The sequence below is a fragment of the Ruditapes philippinarum genome, unplaced genomic scaffold (genome assembly GCF_026571515.1).
Source record: "Ruditapes philippinarum isolate M1 unplaced genomic scaffold, ASM2657151v2 ctg6097_1_1_1_1, whole genome shotgun sequence".
Taxonomy (NCBI): domain Eukaryota; kingdom Metazoa; phylum Mollusca; class Bivalvia; order Venerida; family Veneridae; genus Ruditapes; species Ruditapes philippinarum.
Window position 1 is genome coordinate 100,914 of NW_026853736.1, and position 27,020 is coordinate 127,933.

Genomic DNA, 27,020 nt, shown 5'->3' on the forward strand with positions numbered 1-27,020 from the left:
ATACAACCAAATTATCTAAGGTGATAGCGTACCAAATATGTACATTGCTTCAAAGTCGTTGCATAAAATTTTAGTATACGGCTTGTCATTCGCGTTGTTTTAGTACAGCTAATTATTCTCCATGTAAGCCTTCTTGTTCTTTATCATAGTGAGACATGTGGATTCAACACTGCTTGAATTTACTGATGATTATATGTAGACCTGCACGACTTTAAATATTGCTATGATGTATCCTGGAACAACCAATATTCAATCAGTTAAGCTGTTTTTAGCCAATAATAAATGGAAAGAGAAACATTGCTTCAGATTTATTCTATCTATTAAGCATCTACCAACATTTATTCATTTTAAAATATGATAAACAAGATCAACAAGGAAGGGCGGCGTTCAATGAACGCAACCCCCGGGCGATACAGTAACACAGAACCACCGGCAAGGAGCCCAACAGCTAGGACCCAAATTAAAACTAAGTCTTATTAAGTCTGGTATATTTTCAACAAGTCTATCTTGCTTAGAAAAAAGATAAAAATGGTATGACCCACTTAAGTCATTCCAAGGAAATTTTAGCCTAAATTCAAACAGCATAGAGAACACAACTGAAAAATTTGTTCAAAATATATCAGGACTACAAAAAAATTGTAGAAAATTTTCACAACAGTCTTTTCAATGATTTTCAATAGTTTGCTTCACACTAAATGTTATAACATGTGTACAGTACAATGCATTCATATAGGGGCCTCCGTCGCTGACTTGAGATCACAGGTCCCTCACCGCTGTAGGTTCGATCCTCACTCGGGTCGAAATCCTTCATGTGAGGAAGCCATCCAGCTGGCTTACGGAAGGTCGGTTGTTCTACTCAGGTGCCCGCTCGTGCCTGAAATAATGCCGAAGGGGCACCTGGGTCTTCCTCCACCAGTAAAGCTGGAAATAATTCGACGAAAAAATCTCGGCAAGACGCTCTAGGATGGCCCGACTTGAGTGGACTTTCCGGCGGCGACCTTAAATAAACGCATTAAAAATGCATTCATATAGCTACTGTTCATGTGTCAAAAAGGCCAGTTGAAGGTGTCACTTCTTAGTATGCTAAATGGGTTGCAAAATTATAAATGCATTCAACCATCACAGCCATTTTACCTTCGCTACTTTATATTATTACCCAATTTGGACACTTGTCTTGATCTGCCAGCTTATATAACTTACAAAAGATCTATTCTGAAGTCATCACTTGAAAAATCTTGGTAACAAATTAAAATTTTATTAATAAGGACCCCTATGTAAAATCTGATGAATATTTAGTGTACACTATGTAAACAGTTATTTTAATACACCTATAAAGACTGAGGTAAATGGTAAAACTCTGTAGCGAATACTTTATAAATAATCTTACTTGGTTAGTTTGAACTTCTTATCGCTATTATAAAACAAGTGACTATTTTGATATAATTTACATTGTTACACTTAAAAACAAACATTTTATTATTTTTTTTTTTTAAAAAATTCTGACAAGTTAATACAACATGTGACTTTATGCAATTAACTTTGATATGATATCAGAGCCGCAGAATTAAGAATTTGTTTGAATTTAGGCTGTGATTGAAAAAATGGTTGTTTCCAGATACATGTTTAATAAGTTGCTGATTGTCAAACGCCTTGTTAAAATAATAAAGTACCTAACAGTTAGTAAAACTTTCTTATAATAAAAACATGTGGTGACAAGTGATGGATGGCAGCTTTAAAACGTTGCCTCGTATTTGATCAAAGTGATGTTGTTTTTCTAGTCCTTCGATGGATCACCCTTTTTGGAGATTTTTTTTTCTGATTAGCATCAGACTAATATGACAACATGGATGATGTACTGTATTGAAAACTCAATATAAACATTCTATTCTAAGATTTATTTACAAGAGTATTCACAGAGATGTTGCTACATTGCATGTGCAATCTAAACTGTCTATCAAAGAGGGCTCAGAGAGAGAGTTCTCAGAGTGTGCATATTTAATCAAGTAGGCGGAGCTAATCTCTAAATACTAACAACACTACAGATGATTTACGTGATTTTAATGGAAAGATGTGACTATTTAAAAGAACTCCACTGAAAAGCCTATAAACATAAAATTTGAAATTGAAATTCTTACAAAGATCAAGTGGAGCACTTGAGTGTGGAAATCTGCATAGAAAAGATTAAAGAAATATACTCAGAATTTAGTTGAATATTGATTTTTGTTTAATTCTTAGACTATTAGGTTGTATGTATGTAACGGGTCAGTTTACATCATAAAAATATTATTTTGAAAAGATGGGATGAGGGAATGATCTCAAAATTTTCACACAATTGCTATCACATTTAATCTCAGTTTATGTTCTAGAGGCAATAAGTCTAGAAAGTTACTGACTGTCCGTAGTCCAATAAATTAACTTAATGTCTAAACTGTGTTGAGTAAATTTTCAATGTTTACAGAATACAAACAGAAATAAAACAAATTAGAATAAAGATTGAAGATAGAATCTAAATGATACACAGTTAGTTTAAGTATCAAAATGCCAATTGAATGTTTCATTTATACTTGTATTCCATTTTCCTCTGGAGATTTAAGCACATAGTAAAGAATTGTATGATTATCAGCAGTTATATTAAATCCCTGTTTTGAATGTTTGTGCACACCGACAGTTAAAATAACCGAACTCCTTTGTTTGAATGAATGTTCCTTTTAAGTTGAAGCTAACTTTTAGTGGATTATTATGCCACTGTTTAACACTGTTTACACATTTATTCTTCTAAAAAGTCATATATATACAGGTGGTTTTCACTCATTTAGCTAACTTTTAGTGGATTATTATGCCACTGTTTAACACTATTGCCACTGTTTAACACTATTTACACATATTATCCTTTAAATAGTCAGGTGGTTTTCTGTGCCTTTCAGATCTTCGCCAAGAAGTATACTCATTTGATGTAGGTAAAGTTTCAAACATTGTGCTTCCATCGGATTGTGATTCTATGCTCGTTTCGTTGTAAATTGGTTCTGTATTGCTTTGTTCACCCTCGATATTTAAAGGAGAATTTCCATTTAGACTTTGGTCTGAGAGTTGCCGACACGTTTTAAAATGTGATGAATTTCTAGTGATTTGTTTGTCTTCTCGCTCTGCCGTTATCATTGATCCTTTTTTCTTGGTTACTTCATACGGTTTAGGGTCGTATGGAGTTGTGAGTTTGTTTTGTTTGTTTGCTTTACTAACACACTGTCGCCTATTTTAACTTCAGTTTTTCGAGCGTTTCTTCGTTTATCAGCGTATTCTTTCATTTTTTGTTTTGATTTTCTGTCATTTTCTCTGGCCTTTGTGTCATTTTTAGATTTCTTTTGTTTTTGAACCATGGGAATTTTGATGTTATTAGGCCTTCCGTAGAACAATTGTGCAGGAGTTTCGGCCGTTGTCCCACGTGGTGTAGATCTATAATTCCTTAAAAATGCATACATGTCTTGTTTCCAGTTTGTATGGTGCACATGAGAAGCTCGTATTGACTTGCCTATGGTTTTCATGAATCGCTCACATTCAGCATTTGCTTGTGGCCATGATGGGGTTATTTTCCTATGTTTGAAGCCCATATGTGTTTTGCAAAACTTTTAAATAGGTGAGAGTTCATAGGACTGCCGTTGTCTGACTTGAGAATTTCAGGAATTCCGGTTTCTGAGAATATTTTGTCCAGCACAGGGATCACTGTATTTCCTGTTATGGAATTTAAGACTTCTACGAAAGGAAAACGTGAATATTCGTCAATTAGTACAAGCAGATATTTTCCATCTGGAAATGGGCCACAAAAATCCAAACTAATCATTTGAAATGGGTATTTTGGCATATCACTCATGTTTAAAGGTTCATGCTGTTTTGAATTTGTTGCTGCTAAGCACGGAATGCAGCTTTTGCACATATTTTCAACTTGTTGATCCATGCCTGGGAAGTACACTTTCTCTCTTAAAAGTTGTTTGGTTTTAACAATTCCCTGATGACCTTCATGAGCTAATGATATCGCTTAATCTTGCAACTGCCTAGGAATAACAATTCTTGATTCATGCAGTAAGATTTCACCTCCCTGGAGATTTACTACCGATAATTCATTCTTACAGCGAGAGAACGTATCAAATACTTTATTTTTTATTGGTGTTGCTCCAACAACCCGTCTTTATGGATTTAATGGCCATTTGGAGGTCATTGTCCGTAGAAGTTGCCTGAATAATTTCATTCATATTCATTGCAACAGGTACATCATGATATGCAAGAAAACTTACATATTCTTCAGCTATGCTTGATTTGCTGCCTTGTCCTGTGTCTGGATGTCTGCTTAGATAATCTGACATGTTTGACTCTCCAGGTTTGTGCACGATCCTGAAGTCATATGACAACAGGCGCAAATGACATCTTCGACGTACTGCAGAATACAGGGGATGACTACGAATCAGCAAAGATAAAGCTAACAGAGTACTTTGCCCCCAAGAAAAACACAGAATTTGAGATATATAAATTTAGACAGGCAAAACAGGAATCTAATGAAAACATTGATAGTCTTCACACACGTTTAAGACACTTAAGTATAAACTGTGAATTTTCGGAAACAGACAAAGAAATTAAGTCACAAATCATTCAAGGCTGCACCTCAACTCGACTGCGTCGCAAAGCACTACGCGATGACCTGACATTAGACAATCCCATCCTCGTCGCCATTGTACTGTATTGAAAACTCAATATAAACATTCAATTCTAAGATTTATTTACAAGAGTATTCACAGAGATGTTGCTACATTGCATGTGTAATCTAAACTATCTATCAAAGAGGGCTCAGAGAGAGAGTTCTCAGAGTGTGCATATTTAATCAAGTAGGCGGAGCTAATCTCTAAATACTAACAACACTACAGATGATTTACGTGATTTTAATGGAAAGATGTGAGTATTTAAAAGAACTCCACTGAAAAGCCTATAAACATAAAATTTGAAATTGAAATTCTTACAAAGATCAAGTGGAGCACTTGAGTGTGGAAATCTGCATAGAAAAGATTAAAGGAATATACTCAGAATTTAGTTGAATATTGATTTTTGTTTAATTCTTAGACTATTAGGTTGTATGTATGTAACGGGTCAGTTTACATCATAAAAATATTATTTTGAAAAGATGGGATGAGGGAATGATCTCAAAATTTTCACACAAGTTATTGGTTCAGACTTTCATCAAATCTAAAAGGTAGACGACAACGATTTATCACTTTGACGGTTTTAGTCAAGCACGTGTTTCTCACTTCCGGTGAAAAAGAAAACACATTTTCCTGAGAAATGTCGTTTTTTATCAAAAATAAGGGAAAACAATCCCAGGTTTGGTTTTATTTCAATTCAGTGTTAAATTTAGTTACTTTTATTTCACAGACTGCCAGAGATCTCTGATTACATTCATCGTTTTATCAATTTAGGAAGTAACCCTATTTTCGGATGAACTTAGAATGTTGAATTTTTTAGACGTTTATTTTTCTTATTAACTTGATGACTTTTAATTTTCACTTTTAACAAAAATTTCAAAATCATACAAACATGAAACTCACCCCATTACCTTTATAAATATAAACAACCAAATAAACAGCAAATTCTACATTGAATATCGGTATATTTATTCACGAATTCGAAAACCTAGCTAAACGCCGTTTTCCGGTACTTTCTGTACATAGCTCTGGGGAATTCACCCAATGGAGTGTAATAGCGAACTCGATGTTTTCGGCCTTTTTTAAAATCAAATTGAAATAAAGAAATTATTTCTTTATAAGAAAATAATTAGATATCATTGTATGAATAATTCCATACAAAAAATAAAGTAAATACACAAGTTAACGCAGAAAATAACCTTATTTATTATGGAAGATTCCACTACGTCTGTTTAAATTATATTGATTTTCATTATAAACAATAATTTTTTTGAATAATTTGGAATAGATATTAAAGGAATATTGATAATTTTCAAAAACATCAATTTTTTTAACTTAAACGGTTAAATAATGATAGAAAAATCGAAATATCACGTAACTGTGTTATGTACTTCATTTGATGTAATTCCCCAGAGCTAAAACGGTAACGTACCGGAAAACGGTGTTTAGCTAGGTTTTCGAAAAGGTCAATTAGTTCTGGCTTCCAAAACTTTATAATATAAGCCACTATTTAACATTTTTGTTTTTCATCTAATGCGGCATTAGAGTTTTTGAATAGACCGGTTATGAAACCTAACCAGAATAACATAAATTGATTTAACCTTATTTTTCACTTGCAAATACACTTGAACAAATCAATTCTTGTGCATTTTACGATAAAACAATTATTTCAATATTGTTCTATACCAATTAAATTATCAAAATATTAATACTGTCATTAAAATTGCATATTTAACTGTAAAACTTTAATTATGCCGACTACAGTCGGCCATGACATTTAGGTGTCCAGCGAGACCTTGTATGACGTCATTTGCGGTAACAGATTAGACTAGAGTCGTGTACTATATTTAGAACATCTTTGTTGACATGATTTCAATATTTTTATTCAAGATAATGTTTTTATTTATATTCATTATTTTTTTAATTCTTAAATATGATTTTATTGAGTACAAAAGTCAGTAAATCACCTTTTTCAATATCTTAAAAAAAGTAATTTATAAAAATATTGGAAGCACATGGGTTCGTAAAGGTCAATCTCGTAATCACGTGGTCAAACATTTTGGCAATATGGCGGCCAAGTGCCGAAAATTTTACCTGTCGGAAACTCTTAGGTAGTTTATGTTCGTAATAAGATTTTTATTTGTCCATCCTTGGCTTATCAACAGATTATATATAGTTTATCAAGGTATGCTTCACTTTACTTCATGGCATGTTCGATGAATGAATACGAGCGTGTCAGATTCCTGGCACAATTATTGGTGGACTTTCCCTACGGGGTTATCTTCAGCGTTCACGTCATGTCATAGTATATAAACGGGTACGCTGAAGACCTTAAGCTTTATATTTATAAATTGAAAAATCTTTAAATTTGTAGACTATCTATAAATTTATGGACAGTCCATAAATATCATGATTTCTTACAACGATTTTTTCCCTGAATTGTGAATGGGTCCAGTACCATAAAAATTCTGAAAAAGAAACGTTGTTTCTTTACAGATTGTGAATTTTTTAATTAAGATTGTTAATATCTAGCTTAAGGTCTTCAGCGTACCCGTTTATATATTTGTCTATGCAGAAGTAGAGTTAATGACCATTAATGAAAATTAACAAGAAGTCCATATTCTTGATGAAATCTTATACCTATTGGAGAAGGCTTTGCTATGTTGCCGTTCTAATTTCATAATAAGTTTTTTTTTAAAATATAGACTAAGAAGAAACAAGGAGGGAAAAAAAGACCAGCTGAGGCACCCAAGAAAGGCGCACCACACCGGAAGAAGTTTCATGGACTAAATGAAGAAATTGAGAGTGACTCTGAAGAAGAGTAAGTAATCATTAGAAAGTATTTATGGAATAATAAATGAATGTTCATTTTTGAAAAGTTGTAACAATTGAGTGGATTTTATGTAGTCTTATTGTAATATTCTCCCATGCCTACAGGACTGTGTAAACAATAAGATTTACTAATTCTAAAAGAATAGCACTCACATGTGACTATCCTTTAATTAGGTTAAAAATGATGAATACAGTTGTTCTGTAATTTATTCCATTGAACAGGTAAATGAGTTGTTCCATTTGAAATTTTGTAATTTCATTCCAAGAAAATAAGGTGGTTAGGTGATTTGGAAAATTTGACTGGCTTGAGTGACTGAAATTCTTCAAGCTGTGCCTACCAGTCTATTTAAGAATTTTTCTAAACTTTCAGACTAATAATGTTATAATTCTTCAAGCTGTGGCTACCAGTCTATTTAAGAATTTTTCTAAACTTTCTGACTAATAATGTTATAATAGAATCTATAGACAGCTGTGAAATACAGACAATATATAAGGATATGAATGCCAGAATGTACAAAAGTAAAACAAATTTATCAAGACATTTTAATAATCTGTGTAGATGACAAAGTTGTTTAGTGTTTACACAATTTGTAAATATTAAGTAATGATTGGTCAATTTTAGAGATCATGTGACAAAGTCACATAACCAGGGATATTCCTCCTCAGAATCTGATAATGAGACAGCCCAAGAGAAAAAATTGAGACTTGCTAAACAGTACCTGAGACACATAGAGGCTGAAGGTATAAACATTACACTAAATTTAATTCTTTATATTGTGATATATGTATGACTTGCTTACTGGCCATGCAAGATTGTACATGTAATTTTACCAGACTACATGCAAAGTTTAATTGCACAGTTCTGGTATTTTTATGTTGAAGTTTATTTATCAATTATTAGTTCCAGCATCAAAGAAAGGTTAAGTCCGTTACACAAACTTAACATGGTAAAAATTAAACTAGGAATAAAAAGAAATGGTCTGTCAAAACAGTTTATTTCAATGCCCCACTTTGTGGGAGGGGAGGCATATAGATTTGAACTTGTACATCTGGCTCACTGTTAGGCTGTCCATTCATAGACTGACAAAGCAGTAGATTGTGGAATTATCTGTTTGATGTTTTTCTATGATCATATACTGATGTTTCTTATTTATAAGTCACTTAAGAACATTTGTCTATTTCATTTTATATGTTTTACTTGTGTGCTTTGCTTGTTTTATTAGTGATAAATTTCAGCATTCAAACCTGTACTGTGTACAGAAATTTATCAATTTTCGAAAATTTCAATTTCTGTTGTGTTCCTTATATAAAATGTTGCTATACTCGTGCAGCAAGGTAATGTTCTATGTTTCAGAGAGGGACAATAATATAGATGATGAGGTAAACAGAGATGCTGTATCACATAGGCTTAAACAAGATCTGGTATGTTTGCTTTATGATGTAAAACCTTTTATCTCAACTTATGCTCTTGATTTTCTTTGCAGACTTTATTATATAACTTTATACAGTATGTAAATGGTGTCTATAGATGTATTCAGTTTGATAGGCTTTGCAAATTTGTACCTGTTGGTTCCTTATGTAGCGGTTATTTATAAAAACTTTGTTCCACTATGTCATTGAATTTGACCTTATAACCGTAAATATTTTGAAATTTTCCCTATAAAATGATTTATGGTTATGTTCAGATTGCAAGATGGAAGAATGGACAAGTCCATTTAAGATATTTTGTTAGGGGTTAAATAATTTTAGTAAAAGATAATGAAAAAGTGAAAAATTTAAGAACCATAGCGATGGTAATGGATGTTATTAATAAAGTACAATTTTATATACTTTCAGCTAGAACAGGCTGGAAAATTACAAAAAAAGTTGGCTGAAAATGTAAGTTTTCAATTTTGTAATACATTTCATTTTATGATTAAATAATTTTGAGTTATCAAATATGTTACTATGAACATATAACGATGCAGAAAAAGAAATCAATATCAAATATGTACAACAAATATATTGGGCTGAAGATATTGCAACATGCAGAATATTTTTTCATTTACCTCTGTAAGTATTCACTTGAAATTACATACATCAGGTAATAATTCATCATTTGAGCAGTGTCACGACAAAACCAACATAATGCATTTGTGACCAACATGGATCTAGACCAGCTTTCCCATCCGCGCAGTCTGATCAGGATCCATGCTGTTCGCTATCAGCTTTGCTAATTGTAATAGGGTTGGTAAGTGAACAGCATGGATCCTGATCAGACTGCGCAGGCTGGTCTGGATCCATGCTGGTCGCAAACGCATTATGTTGGTTTTGTTGTGACGTGGCTCATTTATTTAACCAGGACTCACTTTTGACTAAAATGTAGAATAACAGTGATTTTTCACCTTATATATTTTCCAAAATCAAGTGGCTAAGGCCTGTTCCTAATTAAGTGAGAAGAAACACTGGCTAAACCATTTATGAAAATATAGCTTCAATAGTCTAGATCTTTTGTTTTCTAGGTCTTACAATAAAGTTGACAGAGGCTTGATCAATAATACAATATTTTGAATGCTGATTCGTAATATTTTATAAGTGTAATACAAGAATACTTTCTGCAAAGTACATAATAATGATATTTATGTTCTTTTGACTTAAATTGGTGCATGGTTACACATATTGTAAGAAAAACTATGTTAATATTAGTATTTATAAATAGCTCAGTTATATTCTTCTATTTGATATTTTCAGATTGTACCCCCTTCACAAGAAGATTTGATATTGTTTCGAGGTCACCAGCTGTCTGTAACATGTGTAGTTATCTCCCCTGATTCTCAATTTGTTTACAGTGGATCAAAAGATTGTTCAATTATCAAATGTAATTATAATAATACGCCTCTAGACTGTATATAGAGGATATTTGTTTGTTTGTGTGTAAGATGAAATTTTATTTCATCGAGTGGGCTTTAAAAACAGTATTCTCACGAGTGGCGTAGCCACGAGTGAGAATACTGTTTTTAAAGTTCACGAGATGAAATAAAATTAAATCTTACACAACAAACAAACAAATTTTCTTTTTATTTTATGCTAAAAAACAAGTTAAAACGAAATTTCCATAATATTAACGTAAATATTAAAATCTGTTTTCCCCATTGAGAGCCCCATTTAGTCGGAATTTCTCATTAAAAACAAGAAGTCTTGAGCTGTAAAATAAGTCCGACAATCAACGTTAAATGACAGTAATATTATTTATTTTGTTTAAAAAATATGAATTATCGCTTGTTTTAATAATAAAAACAAACAATTCTTGTAGGAGAAAAATTCCAACCATCCATCCATATTTCTGTTACTTACTGCGTATTTATATTAGACCTGGCTTTGTTAAATGTAAGCGGCAGCCATTTTTTAAAGTTGTGTATTTCACGGGAGGAAAATAATTGTGTTTGATTCAGAGGGATATCATTTGGATTTGTTAGTCATACACCTTTTAAAAAGAAAGAAAACATATTTGAGGATTGAAACAGACAAACAATAAGTGTTGACAGATGTGAAAACATGAAAAAAAGCAGCTATGAAAATGGAAAACTTGGAACTTGCTCGGAACGCTGGGTGGTTTAATTGTTCTACGAGGTGATAGCTGTCATTGCTTTTCAATTTTTCATAAAGCATACGGCAGTTATTGCTCGTAGGATACTTTAATGTGCCGAAATGTCACCAAGAGCAGTTTGCATGTGGAAGGAATGTATTTGTCAGACTGTAAAAATGGAACAAAAAATTTAGAGATGAATCATGAAATTTGGTGATTGGAATTTGAATGAATAGAAGCACGGATTTATATTACAGGGATCGGACACTCCCAGTTAACCCTATATAAATGCTTAAATATCTTGTCGTGCACCCGATAAAGGTACATCGATCGATAATTTACCGGCGCGAAGCGTAAATGCCCGTTCGCAACGGATACCTACTTTACAAAATACCATATAGCTTTTTCATTTATTATCCGATTTTGGAAATTTAAAGTTTATTTTGAAGAAAAATACTTGGTTAATTCAAATATCTAATTTATTTTTTAAAGGTACAGTTTATCTGTCCGCAACGATGGTTAAAAAATTAACTTGACGAAATCCGCGGTAAATTTACATTTTTTATATAAAAAGCAGGTATTTGAAATTTATTATTTCGGTACCATAATACTTTCAGTTTCAAAACAAAAAAATGATCAAAGATACAATATTTAAGATTTATTGGGTTATGTAGATCTAGTCAAATTTATTAACGCACAATTGTTTTACGGGTAATGTATTGCGGCCTTTACACGTGAAGAAAATTTATTCATTTTTTAGTACAAAATATTGCCGAGATTGTCAATATTGCCATATTCATAGAATATCTAAATTTCATTCATCATTTATATCATTATTATTTTTTGTAAATCTGTTTTCAAATGTCGGTGCAGTGAAGTAGACAATCATCGTAACAGTAAAGTTCTCTCGTGTGGCTGTCTCGATTCCGGCCTTTTAATTCTTTTTATTTGAATGCCTGTAGAAAGATATTTATTATACTTTTTAATGTAACGCTAGAAAAACAATAAAAATCTTTACAGTATGAGTCAGTATTTTGCGAAATAAAAGTAACTGTTGATTATTTTTTACACATCGCTTAAATTTCTTTCAAGTTTAATTATGTTTGAAGGGGGGTAAGTGATAATTAAAAAACTTTATTTCCAAACTTTCATTACAAGGTTACATGTGATAATTGCAACACTCAATCTTTAAAAACAAATATAATTTGAATGTATATTTTGTATATGCGCGGTCTTTAACTACAGTCCATGGCATATATGGTAAGAAAATGATCCTGAAGAGGATATATATAAATACAATGTAAATCTATTTTCTTTATTAACATTTATCTGGGATATACGATAATCATTTATAAATGAAATTGAAAATATACAACTAAATTTGTATAGTCCTTTCTCTGAAAAATAATGAAAATAAACATGTGATAAATAAATCATTTGATGTGAATTGTTTAGGATATCTATGAAAAAATTATGTTTCAAAATAAAAAATAATATTATAATACAGCTGTTCTCTATGCCAATAAAAGTTTCTTCCTTGCCAATCTAATGAATTCATCTATATATGAATGTTTGTCTAGAATGATCTGAAAATATATTTAATACACTAATAATTAGTAGAATATTTACTATATTTATACTAATATACAGGTCATCAAATAAAAAATGTACAAATCATTTGGAAATAATTCACAGAAATAAAGACACATTTCAAACATGAATTTCTTTAAAAGTTTTTTAGCAATCAAGAAACATTTTTTTTCCAATGCCACCATTAAACCATGTAAAAAATAATTATCTTATTCTGAATCGCGGTAATAAATCGTGCTTGAAGTAAAAGGGCGGCAAAGTGTAAAGAGTATGCCTAAACAATAGGCGAATATTTTTAAAATTAGGTACTTTTTAACTAAGCGTTGCAGCGTTCTATCGGCATATTTTCATATATTAATACTTTAGCGACACAAAATAATACTGTATCAATACATTCATATGTGTATAATTTTTCACAAAGCTGCAATAACACCACATACTCCGGTGAAAATCTGTCATATTTCGTACTCCGCACGTTCCGCCATCTCATTCTGTTAACCTTTATCCGATTCCGCGCATGCGCGCGACGGGACTTTAAGCTAAACGAAAGTGTCCGATCCTTGTAATATAAATCCGTGATAGAAGTAAGTTTTCTTCTTTTTATTACTTTTGACATTTAAGTTGATTATCAATTTCAGCTTTGCGTTTTCTTTAAACAGCCTGACATTGTCAGAATTGTTAGCAAAAATAAAATTGAGGTACCACATGGGAAAAATCTAAAAAAAGTAGTTTCGTCATTGAAAAGTGTGAAATTATATTTTGATAATTTTCACTGTGAAATTATCAAATATAATTTTCACGGATAAATCAGTAATCCACTGAAAAGCATAAAATAAACTGTTGTTAATCTTATATTTATTTGTTTCATGTATATTTACTGAATTTTGAAAATGACATGCATGCAATCATGATTGTGACGCCATGGGACTGTTTATTGTAAATTTTGATTGTCATTCGTTTTGGAAAAGAACAAACCAGGAGTTTTGGAGACTGTTAAAGGGTTTCTATAATCAACCTCTCTAAACAACAACAACAACAACATTTAATTAAGCGTTACATGTACCTTAATGTAAGGCATCTATTGCCAATACATTTACAAAAAACATGATTAAAAAAATGATTTAATGGTATACAGTCTTGCTGTATATTTCATACTGCTGCTGTAAACATTTGCATGTTACTATATTTTGTATAAACAAGTAGGCGACAAAATTAATAAATTCCTCAATTCTTCATGATTTATTATAAGAAAAAATACAAAGTCACATCTTATATTTTCTGTGTCCTTAAACATACTGAATTTATAAAATGAGCTTGCCCTGCTTAAAATTTGGAACAGTCCATTTAAAGTTTAAGGGATTTTAGTATTAAAATACAAAAGTTGAGTAGCCAACAGTAAAAGGTATACTTGTGGCAAAAACTTTTACATAACAACTATGTTATTTCTGAACTGTTATATATACAGGGTCATTGAAAGAGAAGAGAAAGGTACATGTAATTCACGGGGGACGTAAAGGTACAGAGAAGAAACATGTGGGACATACAGGACATGTGCTGGCCATGGCATTATCATCTGATGGAAAATATCTGGTAAATTTCCTAGTTTAGTTTATACCTTGGTTAATATAAGGAGGATTGGGACCTGAATTTTATATACATTGACAAAAAATGGCCAATTTTTATGTCCTCATGTACATTGCCCTTTTGTCTGTCTGTCCTAATGTCAAGCTGTCCATATATGTTGGGACATCCTATGGACTGATTTCTAGTTGTCAAAGGTTTTCAGTAGGCATTTTATTTGTATTGCTTGTATATGTGGTCTATATTACCCTGATTTATTAAATTGATTAAAAAAGTAAAGTTTGTTAGTCATTGGAAAAAATATTTCTGACATAAGAATAATAAAAAAACCATAAAAAATAATAAAATAAAACAACAACAATGGCGAAGCAGTGAGCCTTTTGAAGTTTTTTCGCTTTGATAAAATGTTTTCTGTATGTTCAAACAGGCTTCAGGGGATGCTAACAAATTGATACACATATGGGATGCTGGCCCCATGACATTGTTACATACATTTAAAGGACACAGGGATGCTATATCTGTAAGTGATATTGATGTTTTGTTCATACTTATTGTCAAAATGGAGTCTTCAAGGGAAGGCAATTTATGCTATACCTTATTGGATAAAATTCCAAATATCCTTTCAGTGGTGATTGGAGAAACATTGAGTGTAACCCATTAATGCACGCACCTTGAGATAAGCTAACCAAGTGTTAAAATCAAAGGCAACAAATATTCAAAAGAGTTTTAGAAATGGAAAAATGTTCATTATCCGTATAAGATTTCTCTCTTGTATGTTATTTGCAAAATTTGGCAAAATTTATTACATAATGATATGTACAATGTATTTTTCCCCCTTTTACTATGAACAAGTGGTAATTTTTTCATATTTTGACATTTTATTTTTTGTGATTCAATTTAATTCCATTTTACATTTAATTGTTTTGCATGACAATATCATGAATATGTTTACTTAAAAAAAAAGCTTCCGAAATTTTCATAGAAAAATAGCAGGCATGCTGCCTTTCAAGTTAATTTCACAATGCATGAAAAAGATTATGTGTACTGAAGATTAGGTCTGTCAAACCTTATTGACCAGGCCAATATTTGTTCAATATCAACTAGTCCATGATAAATGCAATTTTAACATTAGAAGAACACTTGTTATATCCCTATGAAAATATGTGTTTTATGATAAAATTGTATTTTTACTTGGAATATATACTATATGATTGTTCAAGAATTTAAAATAGTTAACTTTCTGTACTGTCTTCTATTACAGGGCCTTACTTTCAGAAAAGAAACCCATCAGTTGTACAGTTGTTCTCATGACAGGTCTGTTAAAATCTGGAATGTGGATGAGAGAGCTTATGTTGAAACATTGTAAGTGATACCATCCTTTATTTTGTTAGAACTAAATAGATAGATTATATGCAATATTGACATTATGAGAGTCTGGAAAAATGTAAAATTTCCCATTATACTTAAACTTTATTGCGGGCTAGTAAAGCTCAGTGTTTGCCCCATGGTCCTCCAATAACAATTATGTTATTGCCAGTTGAGGTTTCTATTATAAAATCTAGTTATTTTGACTTTGACCTGTAAACCCACCTTTTACACTCTGATTGGCATGATTCACTATAAAGGCAAGAAACAGATATATAGTAACATGTATTTCTTAAATAAAATAATACCTATTTTAAAACATTTAAGTCCTAAACTAATTACAATGCTTTGAGCATTTCTAAAAATTTTCCTCCAGTATTTGTTTTCAATAAATGGTGAAAAAGTTGTCTTTGTTGACAGGTCATCCCTTAACTTGCTAAACTTGTGTATTGATTGAATGGTCCCAGCTTTCAATTTAGAATAGTATATCCAGTGTTTATGGGATTCACTTAATATATTAATAATTTGAGCTAAAATCAAAGAGCCTGTCAACTGCCTATCCCCCCGGGTTAATCCTTAGCTCAAGCAGGTTGAACTTAAAAAATTTTATTATCTTTGAATATTATATTGTTAAAATATTTTAAAAAGAAGAAGAGAGTACAGGTTTGACTGTATGTACATATATAACATTTGAATTTAGGTTTGGGCATCAGGACAAAATCACTGCAATATATAGTTTATCACGAGAACGGGCAGTAACGTCGGGTGGTCGCGACAGTAGTATCAGAATATGGAAGATTATAGAAGAATCACAACTTGTCTTCAATGCTCATTCTATGTATGTATTACCTATGTTTTATAATGTGTGTACTTGTTTGGGATCAAATTATATTTATTTTTTACAGTTTAATTTTGGCTTTATATAAATGGCCGTTTGCATAGGGGCTTTTGGTTTAAATAAGGCTATATAGCCTGTCAAGAATCTTTGTAACAAATTTATAACACAGCAAACATCCTTTATTGGAGAAAATTAGATATTTAATACTTCATAATTTGACAGCAGGCTTGTATATACTATATTGTATATATTAATGTCATGATTATTTAATGAGAAAATTGACAGTATAATAAAGATCTGATAATGTATATTGTTAGAGAGCTCTGTAACTTGGTGGTTAAATTTACTGACTTCAAATTACTTAACTCTCACTACTTCCGGTTAAAGTGAAACTATTAAGCTAGTATTTGGATGGGGCACATGAATGGCTGAAAAAAAAATGTAAAAAAGAGGCACTTGAATGTCTGAAGCTTAAATGTCCATAAAGTTTAATGAAGGGGCACTTGAAACCCTTCTTGAAGGGAATCCACAACTGTTCAAAAATGTAAGTTTTGTTTGTTTCAGGTGTTCAGTGGATTGTGTTGCTTTGATAAATGAAGCAAATTTCATCTCAGGGGCTGATGATAAGTATGTTGACATTTACTTTTCCTATTTTATATACTTAATAAAATAATACTGTTGTGCAACATACCTCAATTGGTGGATAATTATCAGTAACCTTATTCCTGACAGAGACTATTAAGTGATTGAAACAAACAGGTATTGGACACAAAACAGATATTACAGAAGATCAAAAAGTAAATATATTGAAAGAAAATGCTTAGAAAGAAGGAAATTAATTTCCTGTGATACATACATACTATTCTGCTCTTTGGAGGGATTGAAAACAAAGTAATACAAAATTTCTTGAATATGTTTGAAAGTTTTCATCAGAACTTAATTTAAAGAAAGTAAATTAGAATTAACTGGGCCAATAATTCATAGGTATGACTCCTGGCACAAGTTTGTGTACAATACTGGCACTTACTGCTGTTTTATTTTCTGTCAAATACGAAAGTTGTTAGCAATAGTTTTGATGGTTTACGTAACAGTTCTTTGTCCCTGTGGGGAGCCATGAAAAAGAAGCCATTGTTTACACTGAAGAATGCCCATGGTTGCCAGGCGACAGATGAGTCAAAGGTTGAAGGTCAAGAGGAGAACTGGATTACATCAGTGGCAGCACTTCACAATTCAGATGTTGTTGCTTCAGGTAATACTTTTTTCTCTTTTTAAAGTTTCACACTGTGTGTTTTGCTTCAGTATTAAGATATTAAGTAAACTGGCTAAAAAGCTAAATTCTGAATAAAATAATTTTATATATTTGGAGGTGGAGAAAGTTTTAGTGTGCTATCTATGAAAAGGTGAAAAAACATCGGTAAATGTAATTTTAAATTAAAACATTTGGTTAAAATTATTTAACAGAATTTATAGGTCTCTCATATATCTTACTCTATTTTGGTATTACTTTATCTTGAAATCCCCCAAATATAATGTTTCATGTTAGCTGAGATTCAAGGAAACACACATGGCAGTAAACAATAGCAATCTGATATTTGTTTTATGAGATTTGATTAAGTTTGATTAAGCTCCAGATATTGTGAGGTGTTTCACACATTGTGTATATATTCTGTATACAATATTGAAATAAAATTGACATTGTACATGTATAAAGCAGGATCCAAAGATGGCAGTGTGAGGTTATGGAAATGTTCAGCTGATTACAAAAAACTGGAGCCTATCTGTGCTATACCTATTGTAAGTTATTTAAGTAATTATTTAGTTTAACTTTTACTGAAAGTAAATTGGAATGGTGATAAAATTTATACTATTAGATCCACTTTAAATATTTTACTGGGAGAACTTTATTTTTGAGATTAATTGGATATTGAGATAAGCTTGTGATATTCATAGTAGTTGATGGCAAGTACAATCAATAGAAATTAAATTCAGAGTGGAGTATTGGCCATATCAGAAACTGTGTAATATTTAACTGTTGATCCTGAATTTCTTAAATGGACTTGACCAGCTTTCATATTTATAACTGTCCAATATCAGTTCTGGCTCTTTACTGGGGGCAGATGCTTCTAGTAATAATTACTTTCTGTTCCAGCTGGTTTAAAGTTGCATGTTGTACCCTTTCATCTGTAGCAACAATTAATGATTTGCTCTTGGCATGTTAAGGCTGCACATTGATTGGTCCAATCCAGTTTTACAATGGACTGTTCCAAATTCAAAGCAGGACTGGTCCATTAACACAAAGTCTGCAAGATGAGGGTTAAGAATTGCCATTGACTCTTTATTTAATTATCAAGACTGCTTTTATTTTATACTTACAGGTTGGGTTTGTAAACAGTTTACAGTTTTCCACTGATGGACGGTACCTTATTGCAGGTGTTGGACAAGAACACAGGCTAGGGAGATGGTGGTCTAATAAGAAAGCAAAGAATTCTATTCATGTGATACCACTTGCTACTGCTGTCAAATGATTGAAATAAAATTATGTATTGTAAATGGTAGTCTTGTTAGTTTTTAGCTCACCTGTCACAAAGTGACAGGGTGAGCTTTTGTGTCCGGCGTCGTCTCTGTCCGTAAACTTTTACTTTAAATGACATCTCCTTATAAACCACTTGGCCAATTTCATCCAAACTTCACAGGAATGTTCCTTTGGTGGTCACCTTTAAAAATTGTTCAAAGAATTTAATTCCATGCAGAACTCTGGTTGCCATGGCAACCGAAAGAAAAAACTTTAAATATCTTCTTTTAAAAAACCCTAAGAGCTAGAGCTTAGATAATTGGCATGAAACATCTTCTAGTAAGTGTCTATCAAGTTTGTTCAAATAAAAGCCCTTGGGTCAAAATTGGCCCGGCCCCAGGGGGTCATTGATTTTCCCTATATGCATATAGTAAAAACTTTGAAAATCTTCTTATAAAGAACCCAAAGATCTAGAGCTAAGATATTTAGCATGAAACATCTTCTAATGAGTGTCTACCAAGTTTGTTCAAATAAAAGCACTGGGGTCAAAATTGGCCCCGCCCCAGGGGGTCATTGATTTTGACCCTATATACATAGTAAAAACTTAAAAATCTTCTTTTAAAGAACTCAGAGCTAGAGCTTAGATTTTTAGCATGAAACATGTTCTAATGGGTGTCTACCAAGTTTGTTCAAATAAAAGCCCTGGGGTCAAAATTGGCCCCGCCCCGGGGTCATTGATTTTCTTTATAATTTTTATGTGTATAGCAAAAACTTAAAAAATCTTCTTTGAAAAAACCCAAATAGCTAGAGTTTAGATATTAAGCATGAAACATCTTCTAGTGAGTGTCTACAAAGTTTGTTCAAATAAAAGCCCTGGGGTCATAGATTTTCCTTATATGTGTATAGCAAAAACTTAAAAAATCTTCTTTGAAAATACCCAAATAGAGTTTAGATGTTAAGCATGAAACATCTTCTAGTGAGTGTCTACAAAGTTTGTTCAAATAAAGGCCCTGGGGTCAAAACTGGCCCCGCCCCAGGGGTGTCATTGTTTTTAACTATATGTGTATAGTAAAAACTTAAAAAATCTAAAAAACCCAATGAGCTAGAGCTTAGATGTTTAGCATGAAACATCTTATTGGTGACTACCAAGTTTGTTCAAATAAAAGCCCTTGGGTTAAAAGGGGGGGGGGAGGCCTATATACAGGTGGACTACCTCCGGGCCATCATGGCCCTCTTGTATTTTAAACTTGAATGTCTAAGGCCTCTATGGACATAGTACCTATATTTAAATCATTTACTCTATGCATAGCCGTGGATTGACTGGGCTCAAATCCTTCTAGTGATTTCTTGAGTGCTTTATGTGATAGAGCTATTGGGCCAGTTTTGGAAAGTTGGTGGTTCTGTTTTGTGTGTCTTTTCTTGTCTGAAATAAGACATGAAGGTGCTTTTCTACCAGTGAAATTTGAAAGTTGCCATATGACTCTAAAAGTATTGCTGTTATTTACCTTTCTGTATTTATCTATACTTAAGCATGTTACATTGTTTACTACTGTGATATATTTCTACAAAACACTTCAAATGCACTGGGGCTATTCAATATATGTGTAATGAAGCGATACCATTAGATCTATATACATTTCCTGATATATTAAACATTTAATTTACATTGCATTTATTAAAAACTCGCTAAGTATAGTTGCTAAATAAAAAGTACCTAGTCGGAAGTAAAAAAATATAAGTGAAAAATAAAATTGTATTCTTTAAATTATGGATGTAGAACTAGTGGAAATAGACCAGTTGATGAAAAGTAAAACATTGCTGCAGAAATAAGGTACACATGTACTTAAAAATTTAGTTTAAAAAATATTGCAGAATTAAGAATTTTCAGGCAGAACTTGTTGAATCATTTTTCTTAACACAATGGAATGTCAATGCACATGACTATAGCACAAGAAATATAGATTTCTCTAGATAATAGAAATCAACATAAAGACCAAGAAAAATACTTAGAAACAAGTTGTCATATAAGATTTATTACATATGTTCAATGTGAAACAATTCACTTTGTATAATGATATTCAGGATATTTTTTTTTATCTTCTATAACAATTGTACAACAAAAATGTGGTAAAATTGTAATCTCCTAAAATAGACAAGCAACTTTAAAGACAACTCGAAAGCAATGTAAAACATGTAATTACTTATGTACACGATGAAGTTCATATTGTGCATTTGTTCTGGTCTTTGAAACTCATGCAAAATTTCAAACATTGTTACATAAAAACTGAAGCAAAGATCTGACTGATAACTCTTTCAAAATATAAATGAAATATCACTGGGTATAATTACTGAATCATCAGGTTAAGAAGAAAATGAAGGATTCCAAGTGACATTTCATGAAGCAGTGGCACCTGAAAAATGGGTCATCACATACACAAATGCATAGTTGTTTTATGTCTCCTCTTTTTCATTCTATTTAAAACATCTTGCAGATCATTAAATATTTCCATAACAAAACAATCCAACCACATTGCATTTATCAATGTCCCTTTGAATATTTACACAACAGATGTTCTTTCAAAATATGATACTTCAGGAACTTGACTGATCAAACTATGTTTAGCATCAGATTCCATAGTTGACCCAATGTAATTCTCTATATATCTGTCCAATTAGCACTTTTCTTAATTCATCTTCAAGTTCAGACTAAAAGTATTCATTTTGTACATGGCAATTTCTCGTCAGATTGTCACAAATTCTTTACTAGCAATTTTTGAGACTAATGCATCAGTTAGAGGACTAACACTGAGCTCAGAGTCTGTAATTTTGTATAACTGAAAAAAATGGAAAAATCCAAAATAACATACATTATATGTGTTCATGAGGCCATCATTCATGATTGAGTACAATACTGAATTTTATTGGACGAGTACATATCTGCCAAATCTTTAACTGGACCAGGCACTGGCCAGTCCAATATATGCAGGTTTTGAAGCTGTGAATATGTCCAATAGAATTAGTATTATATTCAGTAATGTAGAATGACTTATTTTACAACCAATTTTTAACATTTTAATTAAAAAAAAGATTTTTAGTTTTGTCAATTCAATTAATGTGAAATATTATTTTTTGTTTATTCTCATTCATTTATATAGCATTTAATGCTATTTAAAAGTGACTGAAATATTTTATAAACCTCTAATCTTTTTACTTGAACTCTGATAATATTACATTTTGTAAATCTATAAATAATTCAAAATTAATTTTTTAACAGTTGTTACCTTTTTAATGAGTTTTTCATCGGTAAACTGCTTCACATCCGCTAGTGGAATGCAAGAACCTTGTATTTTTGAGTCAATGAGATTCAGTGAAGCATCATCTTTATCATTCAACACCACAACAAACACAGATGTATCACCATCACCTAGGCCAAACTTGCGAAATGAGTCTGAAATCTAAAAATATAACTTCAGTTAACTTAAAAGTGAACAATATTGATAGAACCAATGGAATATCAATGCTTGAATAATGGATCTTGGTCAGTGACCTAAATCACTGTTTATTTAAGAGTAGAGAGATTCAGATCACCAATGTTATTGAAAGAGTTCCTGCAAAATCCTAGTTACAAGCAAGTTTCTAAGTTCACAATGGGGCATAACTCGCACAAAATCTAAGTTGAAGTTGTAGAACTTTGGCAGTGGCATACAATTCAAAAGACTAATTCTGGAGATAAATTTTGTATATAAAATCTTAACCAAGTCTTGTGCAGAAAATGATGCTATAGGTAGGAATTGCAGCTGAAAATATATCATGACATCTTGGTTGAATCACAGTAGCAGTTGTCTTACTTACATTTGGACCAAATGAATACAGTTTACAATGTTCAAGTTTTATTAATTTCTAAACTCATTTATGTTGTATAATTTAAAGACTAATTTCAACACACTTGGTGAAAAAATTCCTATTAAACACTACACTATGCTTAAATGATTTGTCAACTATCAACTGGACACCAACATACAACCGATATCTACGCTTATCTACTTTGTACTTGCTTGTCCCAGTCATATGCGCTAGGTACAAGTATAAGATACATTAACGCCATCTGACATTAACAACTTTAAAATTGATGAATTAAAAAAAACCACTAAATCTTTGAAACCATATTTAATGCAGCTTATGCTCCTACATTTTTTGTTGCTGATAAGCAGAAAAGGATCTCTGAGTGAACATTCTTTGTTGTCATTTTGTCTGTTTTATATAGGTGCACTGCCCTGTTTGCAGCAACAATTACTTGAAATGGATCTGCTATCTGAAAACAAAAATAAAAGCTGTGACCTGTCAAAATATCACATTATCAAATGTATAATGATGAGAAATGATTAAAAGGTGAAAAATTAGGAAGATTTCTCGTTGAGACCAACAAAACCTGGCAACCACCAAACACAGACCACCCTGTAAATGCTTTATAGCGAGCTCGACGAGCTGGCCCGAAGGGCCTGCTCGCAAAGCGAGCTTTACGGTAACGCGAGTACCTGCTAAGTGATGGTTTTGAAAACTTTCGTCCAAAGTACCGAATTGGACACATCGCAACCTTTCTAATTTAAAGATAACGATAAAAACTGAGGAATTCTGACTGAAAACGGATGTGTAGACTGGTCACCAGCGCACGTCTATGGGAACCATAATTGGACAGGGAACCAGAATAACGGAAGCTGTGTATAAAAAATGAAAATCGAAGGCGCCATTTTGTTTGAAATCTGAAAAATAAAAACAATTTTTTGTCGAATTTATTGTGAAAACTATCTAGAATGAAAGAAAATGGTCTAACTAAGAAAATGAATCCGAACACCAATATCTTTTATTCAGTCGTTAACGCTGTACAGACGTTTAAAGTATTGTTTACGTGACGTCACAATGTAGCGCCAAACAGCACGTGCAAAACAAACAAATCAAGATCGCTATTTTAATGTCGCAAACGTTTTAAGTTTTACATTTATTTCACTTTAAATAATCTTTATTTCGCTTGAAAAATTATAGAGTGAAATAAAATAAACAAAGTTTTATCAACGTTTTCAAAACTCGTTATTCATTTTACGACAGGGGCGGGGCCATATTTAACACAGTACGTGTGACGTCACACGCACTCGTTACTGCATTTGAAATAAAAATGAGCGATTATTTCATACTATTTCCCGTAAAAAGTACATCGAGCTCGCTTTGAGGCTTTGCCTTTTTCATATTAAATTAAACATAGGTTTTGTCAATCAATCAATTTAAACAACAGTCATGCATTTTTTGTCTACTGTAATGAAGTTGAGGTGCCTGAAAGTGGAACACCTCATAGTAAAATGAAAGAAATCAACATTTCAAATCAATTTTAAAATATCCAGTTGTAGTTTTAGATGATTTCTTTATTACATGTGTTCATCAACAGATCAAAGTATATTTCCAAAAATATGGTATATCCGAAATTAGTGTCACTACACACCATTGATGTTTTTAGTAGGGTTGCCTCAAAATCCCCATTCATTACACTTTGCCTTAGTTCCTTAGCATTGTGAACGTCTTTATACAATGCACATGTGATCGTGCAATCATTATATAAGTGATGACAAACAGTTTCTTTCATTTTAACACATTTATTTTATTTTTTAAGAGTAACGTCCCTTTTTCATTGAACGCCACTAAATTTGCAAAATAGTTGCATCGGAGGTTCCTATGTACTAAATCCAATTTAAAAAATGGAATGTTATTTAAGTGAAATTTATAAAACATCTGATTACTGTTACAATTTAGTAACTGAAGTTGCTAATATGCAGTCTTTATGCATGCTGGCACCTTCTCCAGGTTACTTGTTAATGATATACATGTATATTGCGTGTTCAAAATTGAGTTACATCTTGTACGTGTAGATAGACCTTGAAGTATATATATGACATTTCCATACGGCGGAATGACAGTGCAATTTACCGTAACGATATACATGCATTTAATAATACCGGGATTGTTATATACACAAATGTGTTAAATTAGCATTGATATTTCAACATTGTTCACTTATATTGCACAAACTCGCAATAAGAGCATATTAAAGTTACAGAAGAAAAAAAATGAAATGGTCTTACCAACCTGTTACAATGGCTGCTATTGCAGACCTCTGTTCATTAAAACCGTCTCATTTTACCAATGGCTCATGCATCAGTGTCCATTCTCGTTGTTCCCATGGGTCCAAGAACCATCCATATTAGATAAGGCAGCTCGTCATCAGGACTGTTAGCAGGTTAAACTGGTTAGAGAAGAGACTGACATATATTTTCTTAGAGTTACCGAAGTATATAACGTAAGTTCTTTCAACCTTGCATGCTGCTTGAGATCATGTGCCGATGCCCTGCTTTTTCTTTGTGGCATGCAAGCCATCGGGTTAAAAGACATACGATAGTAACGATTCAAAATGTTCTAATTTTTTGTAGGCTACGTTTCTCTAAAATGGTAAAAATCAACCATGAAAGGAAAACAGTGTTGTTTCCCGTAGTAAAAGGATATAGATCTATTGCTTTCCATTATCACATTATTATAGCCCGATACAATGCTAAGTGATAACCTACTGAGAGAAAGAAAATAGACATAAATTCCCATGGAAAATTGTTTTATTATGGTAAATAATTTAAAATATTATGAAATATGGTAGAACATGCCAAAAAAACCAAAACAAACTGACATATGTTTGCGGTTCAGAATATCCGTCACTCGGGAACCCGCCCATGGGAGGCAAACCTCGTTACCGTCCAAATTGAATAGGCAGGTCCCCTCTGGACGGATATTCCGATCTGAACCGCCAAACTCCTCGCAGCGGTTACTTCCCCTGATCTGTACAAACTCCTCGCAGCGGTTACTTCCCCTGATCTGTACAGTAACAAACTCCTCGCAGCGGTTACTTCCCCTGATCTGTACAGTTAAAGTAGCAAAGCGTGACGTAACCGCTGTGAGGAGTTTCTGAACCGCAACTAATGACAGATATTATTAATCTCAAACGAAAAAATATTCATCCGTGCATAAACAAATGACTCGTGCTTTTTTTTTACAATTTTACAATTTGTGCTATATTTTGTTGCCAGCTAATGCCTTGACAAATTAATATTTTGAGTTAGATACGCCATTGTGGTCGATCCTTTGAACACGTAATCAAGGTTATTCCTTACCTGACTAATGGTTGATTCCAAAAGTAACGTGGGTTCGCCCGTGTTAAGATCAGATGCAGATAAACCAAGAGAAAATAACGTATGCAGGAATCATTCGTTAAAGTATACCGAATTATCAATAGATACTTGACATAATGTTCCGTATGGCAGTTTATGTCCCACTTTTAACAAATTTCAAAAACCAAAGTAAGTCCATGCTTTACTTGATTTTCTAAGCTTGAATTATATAATTGCGCTTCCACGGCAGATTTCGATAAAAGTATGTTCTTGTTCGAAACTATCATAAACTGGCAAACTTTGCTGTCAATGTTTTGGAACCTGTCAATATTTTTTAACCGGATGAAAATGCAAGGACAGTTTTGTAGAAATGTGATATTGGTGCATTGGTTAAACAGCGACCAAAGAGGGTTTACTGATATTTTATATGGAAGATCACACGCAAAAAGCAGATTTTGATTGCACCTCATTTTGTACGGAGCCTAGGTACAGGAATATTGAGAGCTATTTAGATATTTAGTGGTTTTATGACCATAGGCCATTGTCTTTCCATCCTATACTTGCTGGATAGTATTATATACGAGGTATGTTTAAAGTTCGTGGACTGTTGCTGCTTTTTCTCAATCTGATTAAACCAGTTCAACTAACGCTCCGCATTTAGATCTGAGCGTGATCATATACGAAATTATTTCTTGAATTATTCACATATCCAATCAATGCCGAACTTTCATAATTTTCTGGGAAAACCAAGACTGAGTAGGTAATTTTTACGATTTCGAGAACAAACATGGCGTTGTCCATTTTTTTTAAAGTAATTTGTTTGCCTATGTAAAAAAACGGTTTGATTGCATGGCTA

At 32.3% G+C, this 27,020-nt stretch overlaps 2 protein-coding genes across 3 annotated transcripts; one reads left to right on the forward strand and one right to left on the reverse strand.

Moving 5' to 3' along the window:
- Positions 1 to 5,238: 5,238 nt before the first annotated feature.
- On the forward strand, positions 5,239 to 19,008 carry LOC132737664 (U3 small nucleolar RNA-interacting protein 2-like). 2 transcript variants are annotated; one of them, XM_060724996.1, is made up of 14 exons: positions 5,239 to 5,361; positions 7,388 to 7,503; positions 8,137 to 8,255; positions 8,869 to 8,936; positions 9,351 to 9,392; positions 10,245 to 10,371; positions 14,135 to 14,259; positions 14,678 to 14,770; positions 15,512 to 15,612; positions 16,316 to 16,453; positions 17,018 to 17,080; positions 17,545 to 17,702; positions 18,165 to 18,247; positions 18,829 to 19,008. In XM_060724996.1, the coding sequence occupies exons 1-14, from the start codon at positions 5,323 to 5,325 to the stop codon at positions 18,976 to 18,978; spliced, it is 1,422 nt and encodes a 473-aa protein (XP_060580979.1). In that variant the 5' UTR covers positions 5,239 to 5,322; the 3' UTR covers positions 18,979 to 19,008. The 2 variants fall into 2 exon arrangements, with proteins under 2 accessions (XP_060580979.1, XP_060580980.1); XM_060724997.1 differs by having other exon boundaries at positions 5,308 to 5,361; positions 18,168 to 18,247.
- A 1,974-nt stretch (positions 19,009 to 20,982) lies between these two features.
- LOC132737665 (EKC/KEOPS complex subunit TPRKB-like) lies at positions 20,983 to 24,660 on the reverse strand. The gene is made up of 4 exons (XM_060724999.1): positions 24,457 to 24,660; positions 23,155 to 23,277; positions 22,247 to 22,420; positions 20,983 to 21,799 (listed from the first exon to the last, which is right to left on the reverse strand). The coding sequence occupies exons 1-4, from the start codon at positions 24,595 to 24,597 to the stop codon at positions 21,707 to 21,709; spliced, it is 531 nt and encodes a 176-aa protein (XP_060580982.1). The 5' UTR covers positions 24,598 to 24,660; the 3' UTR covers positions 20,983 to 21,706.
- Between the last annotated feature and the right edge of the window lie 2,360 nt (positions 24,661 to 27,020).